Source organism: Silurus meridionalis, chromosome 4 (genome assembly GCF_014805685.1).
Source record: "Silurus meridionalis isolate SWU-2019-XX chromosome 4, ASM1480568v1, whole genome shotgun sequence".
Taxonomy (NCBI): Eukaryota; Metazoa; Chordata; class Actinopteri; order Siluriformes; family Siluridae; genus Silurus; species Silurus meridionalis.
Genome location: NC_060887.1, coordinates 32,110,639 through 32,123,372, shown reverse-complemented (window position 1 = coordinate 32,123,372; position 12,734 = coordinate 32,110,639). Strand labels below are relative to the sequence as shown.

The following is a 12,734-nucleotide window of genomic DNA, read 5'->3' as shown; positions in this document are numbered from 1 at the left end:
CAGTTTTGATGTGTGAAGATTCATGGCTAAGCCTGAGCAGCTCAGTGGAATAGAGTTTGGCTTGAGAGATATATTCCATCTGACTCATATTAATACTCGCATCACCTTTATATCACCTCCTTCCTGCTTCCTTCTTAATAAAGTTTGAGGTTTTGCTTCTGCAATTCGCCAACTCTTCATTGCTCCGTCTGCTCTCTTTATAAAATAATGAAGCTACGGACGGGTTTCTGTCTGTTGCCTGTCCATCATGCTTGTTGAGGTCTAGTGCATAATTCTTTAGACATGTTTTCTGGGTGCTGATTTTTGTGACTCCCTCCTACATATTGTTTGTGTACACAATTATTTACCATTCACTTAATAAAATTAGTTTTATTGAAATACAAACTGTTAACACGTCTTACAGAAACTGAAACTGACGTGAAGATTGTTTTATTTCATTATTGTGATGAGTGACATTTTTCATTGTGTTGAATTTATATTTATTCAATTCTTTTTAAATTTGTAATTTTTTTTTACATAACATTTTTAGAGAGTGCTACCAGATTTTTTAAACATTGACAATCGGAATGCTATTTCTATTTTGTTTCCATTAGTGATTTACAAACCTCCCTTAAACACCGATATCAAAATAATTGAATTCTTACATGGTGAATCATTTAATGCTAACGAAATTGTGAGTCAATATCATAATATCCATCATCTTAAAAACAGGGTTTCTGGGTCAGATTATCATCGTCGCCTCAATCGTTCATGTTTGTGCAGTGTTGTTCAGCGATGTCAGAGTGTATGTTCAGACGGATTGTGTCTGTGTCGTGTATTATGTGATGTCTCCAGTCTTGAGTGGCTCGTCATTAACACGCGCTGTGATTGTGCAGGACTCTGGGGCTGCTGGTGAAGAGGCTGGAGAGGGGAGGAAAGGCCGATCGCGAGGCTCTCTTTCAGGAAAACGACTGCATCGTGCGCATTAATAACAGCGACCTGCGCAACATCCGATTCGAACAGTAAGCCTTTACTCCAGCGTGGGCTGGGGGACGTTCCCTCTCCTTAAAGATGTTCCCTATAACATCTCCCTACATTTTTTTCCCTGTAACACCCTTTCCGCTATGTTCATTTTCAGCTGCTCACATCATCTCTTCAGTTCGGCTGTCAGTGTCGAAGATGCCCTTCTACTCCTTTCTCTCTGTGCTTATTGTTAAATGGTTCTTTTGTGTTTCTCTCTGCACATGCACACTAATTTAATGAGTGTGCAAGCGTGTTTCTGTCATTGAGATCATTGTGAAATGTGTGTTTAGGTCCCCTGCACTGTTAAACTTCAGTGATCACACGGTGCAGGACTAAGCCTAACATTTTACCCCAACACACACTACAAGGGCCACACCTTCCTCTATTAATTTACTGCTAACCCTCATTTTTCCAACATGCGCTAGACATATGAACATGCACGCTTACGTTTATTGGCTGTATGATAAAGTAGGTCTGCTCCTGTCCCTTTTTACTTTTCTCATATACAATAAGACATGTACGTGTACCTACACACAGACACACACAATGTGATGAATCTCACTTAGTAAAACATAAACCACATTTATTACTACACAAACCATTTATGCTAACTAATTTCTTTGCTAATTTGTGTACTATATTTTACCTCATGTTTATTTGTGGTGGGGAAAAAGTCAAATAATTTGCTGGTACTGTTTTGCTTCTGGCCTCATTATCGAAACTTAAATGTGATATATATTGTGCTGTGAATATTATGTCTTAACCTAATGGGCCTCATCACTCCATATAGCCACTGTTAATCGTGTAAAGGAATATAAAAGGGTTTTTTAATGAATACGTTCATCGATTTATTAATACAAAAAAAGAAACATTACATTTCCAACAGATGTACCCCAGACATTTTATATACATATATGTATATAAAATGTCATCTCTGAATACACTTATATAGAAACTCATGTACATCTATACACACATGTACATGTCAGTATATGCCCATATATACATACACTTGTTATGACCATCTGCCTAACATTGTGTTGGTCCCCCTTTTTGCTGCCAAAATAGTCCTCACCTGTCAAGCATTAACTTCTTCAACAGTTTGAGCTACAGGAGCTCTTAGAATTGGATCGGACCAGTCTTCGCTCCTCATGTGCATCAATGAGCCCTGGGCTGTCCATGACCCTGTCACCAGTTCACCACTGTTCTTTCCTTGGACCACTTTTGATAGATACCGACCACTGCAGACCGGGAACATTGCACAGTTTTAGAGATGCTCTGACCCAGTCGTCTAACCATCACACTTTGGCTCTTTCAAACTTACTTACCATTTTTCCTGCTTCTAATATCAACTTTGAGGAAAAACTTTCACTTGCTGCCAAATATATCCCACTTACTAACATGGGGTGCCATGATGAAGAGATATTCAGTGTTATTCACTTCACCGCTCATAATGGTATACCTGGTCGGCGTGCGTGTGTATGTATATGTGTGTGTGTGTGTGTGTGTGTGTGTGTGTGTGTGTGTGTGTGTATATTTTATATATATATATATATATATATATATATATATATATATATATATATATATATATATATATATATATATATATATGCTTACTGTACATATGTTCATCAGAAATATAGATAGAAAAGAGAAGGGGAAAAAGTGTTGGGAGAGAAAACTGTGTACATATAGGTAATAATTGATAGTCTCCTATATTTCATGGACTGTAATACAATTTAATAATAATTTGCACACAAAGGAGCTGTAGCAAGCTCTGAAATCAGATTTTCCTGTTTGATATTTCAGTGAATGTTAATACACACCTGCAAACCATTAGCAGAAGAAATTCTTGCTTTTATTTTCTCATCTATAACATTATTTATCTACAAACTGTCAGTCCTGGCTGCTCCATCCTGGCCAGAGGGCTGACACGATTGGCAGACTGAATCTACACCTGAGCAATTCTTTAGCTGAAGCCATCTTTTCCTTCTGCAGCTCATAGTAAACACAGAGAGATGCCGATAACGTCAAGATTTGGGGAAAAAAATAAAAAATCAGATTCTATCTCCTATTTTTCCTTTTCCTGCTACAATTTCCTTCATCCCTTCATCTCTCATTTTTGACTGGGTGGCATGCAGAGTTTCAATTCGAAGGGATATTCAAAATCTTTATTGGATTGTTTTGCATGGATAAATATTTAGTGCTGCTTAATCTAACTTAGTGTAATGATGCATTGATGGAGTCGTTTATTATTCAATCAGAGGCGGGGAGCTGTGTGATTAGCTGCATGCCACAGCTCTGCTCGTTAACACGCGTAGACACACACGTGCACACACGCACACACACATATTGTTGTTTACTTGATTTTGGAGGGTGAATTAGCATAAGAATGAAGAGAGGTTCATTCGGTGAGGCTGCATTTTTCTCTAGATGCAGAGACTGAACTAAATGAAGAGCTTATTACGGAAGCTGCTTCAGTGCCCGTCACATGCACACACTCACATTCACGCATGTGTAAAGGCATTTTTTTCCCCTCCCACTGCTATTTCTTTTTTACCATTCTTTGTGTTCATGTGTTGTATTGTTAAGGTATGAAGCTTATGTGTTCAGATACACGGGATCTCATAGTGTACTAAATTTTCAAGAAGTCAAATTGCCTTGTATTATTGATCCCCGACAACACCGGCAAACATCCTAGATTCTGGCCTAAATAGCTAGTCATTGAGTGTCATTGCTTTCTTGCCTGCGGTGTTGGTTATTTTACAAAAAGGATCCAAACCTCAGGGCAAGTTGTGTCCACTGAGTACCATCATGCTTCAGCTTTCTACACTTCATTGATTGATTGCTCTTGTCCAATTTTGACGTAAGTTTAGTAAAGCTAGCTGTTTTGAACATTAATTCCAGACAGACACAGTCCTCCCTAGAGTGCTTTCTATCATCCGCTTTCAGTAACTGTTGCATGCTTGGCGGAATCGCAGTGGATCCAAAGTATATTCTGGCCATAAGGCAGGAATACAATCTGGATGAGAAGCTTATCCACCATAGACACACGTTCACACCTAGGGGAAATTTGGCATAGCCATTTCACCTACTAGCATGTTTTTGGTAGGTGAGAGGAAACCTTAGAACCTGGAGGAAAGCTGTGTGGATTTGCGGTGAACTAGGGACTCTGGAGCTATGCTGCCCCCTCCCCATAGCATTCACTCCAGAATGTGCTGCCTTGGCTAGAACATTTGTATATTAGCACAAAACCATGGCATTTATGGATGAGCAACTAAAAGTGGTTCCTTGCGCTGAGTGGTTGAACGTTGGTGGTCAGTGTCATTTGTTTTTTGTCCTGTTCACAGAACCTGTTGCTTCACAGCCTGACTTTCTCCCTGATCAGATATTTATACCAAAAGTACACATTTTGAAACGGTGTATATTTTACTTTTCACACATTTATTTGAACCGTGCATGCAGGCTCGGCTTTTCGTACATTTCTATTTCCACAATTCTTTAATGTTTAAATGTTAAATACTTGTGTAATCACTGCTTTCTAAAAGTTTTTGATTCGATTATATAAAGTGTCCTTGGTCTCTGTGTACACACACATATTGGCCTTGGGCTCTAATGCATCCCTGCTTTCTCCCAACGCTTTGCGATCATGTTAATGGTAGATAATGTAATATGTGAATTAGTCTCATTTCCAGCTGCAGCAGCGCAATTAGCCTGTGATTAGTAATGCCGATTTGCTGACCTTTGACTGTGTCTTCCTCTTAACTGGACAAGGGTCTCCACTACAAGAAAAAATGCTGTTTGCCACAAATGTCTGTGACCTAATTGAATGATTCGATCAAATGGTGTGCGCATGGATGCTTATGGACATTTCACAGTGCCTTTCTGTTGATTTATCTGCTTTTCCTCATTATCCTGTCTGTTTGTTTTTCACTCCTCCAGAGCACAAGACTTATTCAGGCAGGCCATGCGTTCCTCGTTCATCCTGTTCCACGTGGTTCCAGCAGTAAGGAAAATACAGTATGAGCAGTTCTCTCAGAGTGAACTGGGTGTCCAACCTGGCCCAAATCCTGGAGTTCCTGGTCCTGCAAGTCCTGGTCCTGGTTCCAAACAGCTTCCTGCTGACCCCAGACCTGCTCCCGGTCCTAGTCGACTAACACCTGAATCCATACCTGGGGAAAGGGGTAGCGTGGTGGTTGGAGGCATTGATTACAGTCCTAAACGATTGTCAAAGAGTGGACCTCACCCTAACACGAATCACCAGACCTCGTCTTCACAACTAGAGCAAAACCAGCCTTATCCTGGTTCAGCACCCATCAGTCCAGCCAACAAGAGTACTGCCTCCACGGGTTTCACCAAAAAGATCGGTCGCAAGTTTAACGTCCAGCTCAGAAAAGGTGAGAGGAAAGACTCTGACACATTTCACTGGTTATGTAGTAATTAGCATTTATTTACTTATTGACAGCCATTGGTAACCATCTTGAAGATATCTGGGAACACTGGAAAGTGCAAATCTAGGCTATTAATCAAATCAAATCAAATTTTATTTTATTTGTTCCTTTACAAAGTACATGTAGTGAAATGATTTTACAACTGTCCAACATGTAAATAGAAATAAAAATATAAAAAAAAATTTTTAAATTAATTAAAAATTAAAGTATAAAGTATAAAAAAAAGTATGAAATATGAGTGTAAAAAATGAGTGTTGCTAAGGTGTACCAGTCCAGTGTTAAAGGGTTAGAGAAGTCTAGGTACTAGGTGATAGGTGTTTTCCTGGTTTAGGCCTTTTAAATTGTCCTTTCGGTGCTTTTTTTATTTATTTATTTATTTTTATTTTTTATTTTATTTTTTTATGTGTATTTAGATATTGTAATGTAAAAACGTAAAAAAAAAAAAACTTAAAAAAAAAAAAAAATTGTGTGAGGATGACGATGAGCGATATACCTATCAACATATATACTTTTAAACTTGTGAAACCCAAAGCCTAGTTCAATTTAGTGTTGTTACCTAAACATTTAAATACTTGTGCAATGCGTTTATTTGGCGAACAAGCACTAGGAAACTCAATTCAAATTCAATTAATTTTTATTTGTATAGCGCTTTTAACAATGAACATTGTCTTAAAGCCGCTTTACACAGATAATGTGGTGATAAAAATGAATAAGATGTTCTTTATAAGTGTAAGTTTGTCCCTGATGAGTGAGCCGGTGGCGACTGTAGCAAGACAGAAAAAGGTGGCATAAGAAAGAAACCTTGAGAGGAACCAGACTCAAAAGGGAACCCATTCTCATCTGGGTTGCACCGAATGAACTTTTATTGCAGATATACGATGTTGCGGGGTGCAGTGATGGTGATTAGGAGCAAACTGTAGTCCTGAGTCAGTGTAGCAGACTGTTGACATTAACTACAGTCCAAATCCATCCTCAACGCTCCCGTTCTTACTTTGGAATTTCATGGAACCACCCAAGGTGTTGATGAGAAAACGTCTCCAGCTGCACAGAGTGGCCTCCAATCGAAGAGGACACTATCCAGAGGCAGGCCTGGATGAAGTGGGAAGATCCACGGAGGGGAAACTTAGTCTAAACATCCACTATGAAAACATGCTAAATATAATGAGCTTGAATCAACTCGCTAGTTTAGACTCGCTGTATAGACACTGCGTATCATTAAGGTACACATGATACACATCAGGTAGTTATTTCAAGTAAACATTTTAGGTTAGTGGAAAATCCTTTTTTTCCCCCCACACATTCTTGTTCAAAGCATGACCTACACTGATTATTTTTTGCTGTGAGAAGCAGTTCCTTTGAAGCCGTCTCTGATTTCACCTGCTATTAATGGCTGATGATATCTGTGGTGTCAGTGTAGGGATTGTTTCTATGTAACTAATATAATTAGCACTTCAAAGCATCATAGTCGACATGGTGAGAGATTGCAGAGCTCACACCTTTTGTCAACCCGGCCCAACTAAAACTTATCACAGCATTTCACACTGCCTGAAAGCCTCAAACAATCACAAAAGCACATGCTTGTGTTCACGGAACACTGTCCTGTTTCACTGGTTTGCCCGATAAAGTTACTTCTAACAGACAAGACCCCACCTAGTATAATTCTCTTATTCTGCAATCCTACATTTTAGCGTTTTTACATCAAAAAGGAAGAATGAAAGTCGTTTTTTTTTTTTCATGTTAGCAGGTTAAAAACACAGTAAGAGAGGAGAGCAGCTGAGACGCAATTACTCCCCCGACAACAAACAACGAACCCCGACAACCTGTCCCACTGGGAGAAATATTCAGAGGGCATGCACATCGGATGCTTTAATTGAAAAGACAGCTGCAAGCGAGGAGGGGGACTGTTAGCTTTAGCTATGATTAGGACACACGGTTGTCATGCACTGCCCTGTGTGGTAAATGGGAATGGCACAGTTGTTGGTCTGTGTTCTTACTAAAAAAATCCTTGTAAACTTTTGCTCATTGTATAACAAACAATTATGACGCAGTATGACCCTATAAACAGATGTCAGTGTATTCTGACACCTTTCTAGCAGAACCAGCATTCACTTCTTCAGCAATTTAAGCTACAGGAGCTCATCTGTTGGATCGCATCACACATCATTTTGAACCTTGGCTGCCCATAATACAAGACGAGCACTTTTGATAGACCACTGCAGACCGGGAACATCCCCCAAGAGCTGCAGTTTTGGAGATTCTCTGACCCAGTCGTCTAGACAGCACAATATGGCCCTAGTAAAACTTGCTCAAATCCTTACGCTCACCCATTTTTCCTGCTTCTAACATCAACTTTGACGACAAAATGTTCACTTGCTGCCTGATATATATGTACCCCACTGACTAACTGGCAGGTGCCATGATGAAGAGATAATCAGTCTTAATGTTATGCCTGATCGATGTTTAAATGATTTTGTATTTGCTCTCTAGGCCACTGCCTTAATCTAGCAGTTAGCACGCTCTTCCACCGAGACAACTAGTCACTGCATCTTTAATGATCATTTCTGTGCCAAAGGCAGCTGGGAAAGGGTTATCCCCCTCTTCCAAATACACAGACGTGATTGGCAAAGTTTCTTGCTAAGTAACAGGGGAAAGTCAAGTCATCACTCTGACACAGGACGCACAGTCAGTTTATGGAGGTGTCATTGTTGGGATTTAAATATACAATCCGCTGAGGTTGATGTACATTATTTTTAAGTGGGAAAAAAAATCCTGCTTTTCCTGCACTATTCTGCTTTTGCTGAGTCATCGTTTCCTCCATAACTGAATCAGTCATTTGTTAACTGAGGTGCTGTTCTTCCAGACCGCACTTTTTGCTCACAGAAGCAACTGATTTCTTTCAATGCGTCTTGATTAAACTGGAAAAACGCACACCGTGTCCTACTCGTTTCATCCCAGTGACTTAAACTTAAGTGAGGCAGGAGAGGAGAGCGAACGCGCATGGCCGCGTGCCTGTTGGCATGTGCGTTCCTGATGCAACAGATGCTGAGAGCTGGCGATTTGGCGGGAGGTTTTATCAGAGCTGGCGGGAGGTGCTGAAGGCAGCTCGAACACGAGAGGGCCTTGTTGCAGGCTAATCTGAGGGAGTCATCACTCGCCAATTCTAGCTAAACGAGTGGTACACACCTCTCCCTTTCTACCGGCCCCGCAGCAAACAGCTGCATTTACACAATGCTCTCATTTATAAAGGAGATGGTGAGATTGACCCTGTGAGTGCAGGCCTGAGTCTCGCATCTACTCTACATTCTGCTAGCTCTGACCTGGTTCTGCTCCAGTGGATCTCCGGCCGGCCGTGCCTTTATTTACAGTCTAACCAACAGCTGAGCTTTCACCATTCTGGGGGAATTACTGTAGGTCCATTTTTCCTTTTCAACGGCACAGATTTTGAAACTCAGTTATACGGCCTAAGCTGTTTTACTTGTTAAGCTTTCTGACGTAGGCTGACTTTTTATTCCCTCTAAGGCCATGTGGGCTTATTGAATTTGTCCTCATTTTGGTGATTTTTTATTTTTTCTCTTTTTAATTTTTTTTCCTCATGTAAAACAGCATTTATTATGGCTCAGGCTCTAAATCTCTATCCCTCTTTCTATGTCGCTCTCTCCCCCTCTCTTTAAATTTTTTTTTGTGTCTATTAGTCAGTGTGTCCTAATCAAATAATAGACTATGCAGAACCCAATTTTCACCTCGGCCTTAACAGCTCTTTTTTGCTTTCTGACCAGAACTGAATTATATTAGTTAAAATCTGGACTTTTTGCCTAAGTTGGAAAGATTTTTATTTTTTTTTCTCCATTTATTTTGCATTCACATTACCAAGACAAAAAAAAAAAAAAAGGAAGTGAAGACATCAGTGATTAATTAGCCGACTGTTAGAGAGGCATCTCTCTAATTACCTGATTGAGCACCATTAGTGCTATACTCTCCTAATGTCCTAAGAGTTGGAAAGAGGACATTGGATTATCTCTAATAACCTCTCGAGCCAGTGTTGTTGACTCTGATTGCCTCTCCCGCACAACAGAATGTCTAAAATTAGACCCATGAACGGCAAAGATGGATTCGAATGAGCCTGTTGTGCATTTTAGTGCCGCGTGTTTACTCTCCCCCCCGGGTTGAGAAGTCCGAAAGCAGTGCTTTCTGAGTGGCCCAAGTAGTGAAGAACCCTGACTCGATGGCTATAAATGTGTCTTAAAATGAAGATACAGATATCCCGGTGCACCTATCGCTCTTTGCATCGTCTCGCTTGCCCGTCTGTGCTCTGAGTAATGCAGGGCCACTCTGGTGATAAGGTCAGTGCCACCGTACGCTCTCTGCTCCGGCCTTCTCTATAGTGCTCTCCAGCCTCACTCACTCGTCTCATTTGTATTCATTTACCTCTCCCAAAAAGGTCGCTTTGTGGACGGCAGGCAAATTGCTTTAGAGACCCCATGCCTGAACCCTTAACAACATTTCCCTAGGATTTAGTGGCGTCTGTGGCAAGCTGTAAAGCTCAATTTGGATAAAGCTTCAGTGCATCAAGCACCATCAAAAGAGCCTGCATTACCTTGGCCTTGTGACGAGTAGCTTGAACCTCCAGCAATAGACTCGTCTGACGTGGAGACTTAAATATACACTGTCACGATCCTGTTCTGCTAGGAAGTAAGCTCTTCTTTTTTCGGCGCTTTTCGAACAGAGCTAAATTTGCCGTGCTCGCAGATGGGCCTTAAACATTTAATTAGGTTTTGCAGTTCGGTCGTATGTTCAGCGTGTTGTATGTTTTGATATGTGCATACACGTATGGGCAGTCATGCACTAATGGAGCACACAGCAATTTTCTTATTTTTTTTCCCCCCCTTCACTTGCCTGAAGGTTTTTGAAAATAGCCCTGCTGATGGACTCTGATTTGTTATTAGATACAGCAGCTTTTAGGCTTTAGCTTGAACTATAATTTTAGTGTGGCCAATATAATTTCTTTGGCAGTGGTTTTAGTTGGTTAGTCATAGCTTGCTTATATTAATGCCTTCAGTAGAATCAGCGGTATACCATCATACCATATGTACATCAGAGTTTAAAATGCAAGACTTCTTAGATTATATTGTTAGTGAATTATAATAACACACTGTTGCGGTTTTAAAGGGGACTTCCTGTACCTGTACAATGGACGTGTTAGAATTTGTTCAGTTATTTACACATCATATTACATTACATCTTGGATGAATAGTGATCAGTATGGGGTAGTATGATGTTATGTGTTAATAAATGAACACATTACAGTACATAATTTAGCAAAACAAAGCAATTTACAGTATTGTAATACTTATAAACTTTACAAAATGTATGTTTGTGTCAGCGGGCGCATGCGAGTTTGAGAGTGGAGGGCGGAGCCAAACGCACACTGTTTTACCATCTGTTTCAGTGATAAAAAGAAGAGCGACAAGAGCTAAAACTGAGCTTTTAAACACAGAAAAAAATACACGCTCTAACACAGAGACAACCGAACTGTTGCCGACCGCTGGCGAGAGTAAGGCATCTCAAAATGCGGGAGATGCATATATCCTGGCAGCGTCCCAGTGTATCATAAGAAAATGAAAATGCTGTGTGAAAATGTAAATATTTGTAAAAAAAAATAAATAAATAAAAAGGCATATCTTTATCGGCATCATAAGTTAAACCATCGTAACTCTGGAACTATCTGTATTTCTAGCTCAATTGTGGTCTTTTTAATGTTGTCTGTTATGTTTGCATTTGTTTTTATCAGGTAAAGAGGGGCTTGGTTTCAGTATTACATCACGCGACGTCCCTATAGGAGGCTCGGCCCCAATCTACGTGAAGAACATTCTTCCTCGTGGAGCTGCCATCCAAGATGGCCACCTGAAAGCTGGTGACCGGCTGCTGGAGGTGAGAAAGAGAACAGCTGATATCATGCAACAGAATGTCCTATTCTTTATAATAATAAAGCACTACTTGAATGGGTTTTAGTGCTGTTACCCAAAGTCTCACTTCTCACTAATAGCTCATAAAAGGCAAGCAGAGTGATTTTAAAATGTGCTGATTCAATACAAGACTTATAATTGTATTCCGACAAAGAGTTATTTTACTATGATTTGAATTTGATGAAAGAGTGAAACAATGAATTAATGCACTTAGATTATTCAGAAACAGTTCAAAACTAGTTCTGATGCATGTGATTTTTGGGTTATATTTGCGTCAGTGATGCTGTTTACTGACTTTACTAAGCCCATTTCCCAGATTTACCTCAGAGATTAGGCATAAGGTGTAAGAAATGCAGCAACATGTTTGGAATGGAGAGCGTCATTTTGGCGATGAACAAAGAACAAAAAGAGTGAAATGTGGCCTTTCTAAGTAAAAAGAAAAAAGTTTAAAAGAATCATTTAGGTCAACTTGTGGTTAAAAAAAAAAAAAGTCCCTTTATTTGCTAATGAATTGCAACTCCTGCATGTTCTTGTGCCACTGCTGGAGCTCGAGTCTGAAGCCATGCCTTCCACAGAGGCTGATTCAGATCTCACTGGACTCCAGTCACACACTCACCTGGCTCCATCAACACACCGCTGTGCACACACTTACACTGCGTCAGCATCACCACAGTCATGCTGGTGTGTAAATTAGACCAGTCAGAACCCTCACTTATGCTATGTCTGTAACCATGTTTGGGCATGTTGGGGATCAGCAGGTTGTGGTCCCAGATGCCGGAAAAGGAGAGACGAAATTAACTATAGCTTTTTGCTATTTTTGTACCTTAATGTCCAATTGCCTTTATTTGTCTAAGCCTTTGGTATTCCTTAGTGGGTGTGGTGGTTTATTAAACTTTGGATTCATTCAAAGGAAATGATCATTTCGGGAGCAATCAGACAGGTAAACTGCAGAAACCTAAACGAGAAGAAAAGGGACAGAAAATCCTGAAAATGCCAGTGTTGGACAAAGAACACAAACCACATAATAGTGTTAAAGTGAAAGTAAAAGTGCTCCCTGTAAACTTTTACTTGAGTAAAAGTACATAAGTATTTGATTCAAATGTACTTAAGTATCCAAAGTACTATGATTTATTATGGCTGTATTGTTCCTATTATTATTTTATCACAAGACTCTTTGCTTAATCAACTCAGTTTATGAGAAAAGACTCTGTTACACTTAATGCACAGATCTATTAATATAATGATATTAATAAGTCAAACACTGATATCTATTCGAATTATCACGGCCACGGTGTCAGAGTCAGTTTCTTCCGTC

At 39.9% G+C, this 12,734-nt stretch overlaps 1 protein-coding gene across 1 annotated transcript in view; it reads left to right on the top strand.

The window, feature by feature from the left end:
* pard3aa (par-3 family cell polarity regulator alpha, a) overlaps nt 1-12,734 on the top strand; it is a 252,196-nt gene that overhangs the window by 48,110 nt on the left and 191,352 nt on the right. The window contains exons 7-9 of the mRNA XM_046846135.1: nt 876-1,001; nt 4,948-5,402; nt 11,245-11,384. Of these exons, the coding sequence (XP_046702091.1) occupies nt 876-1,001; nt 4,948-5,402; nt 11,245-11,384 (721 nt within the window). The remainder of the gene's footprint in view (nt 1-875; nt 1,002-4,947; nt 5,403-11,244; nt 11,385-12,734) is intronic.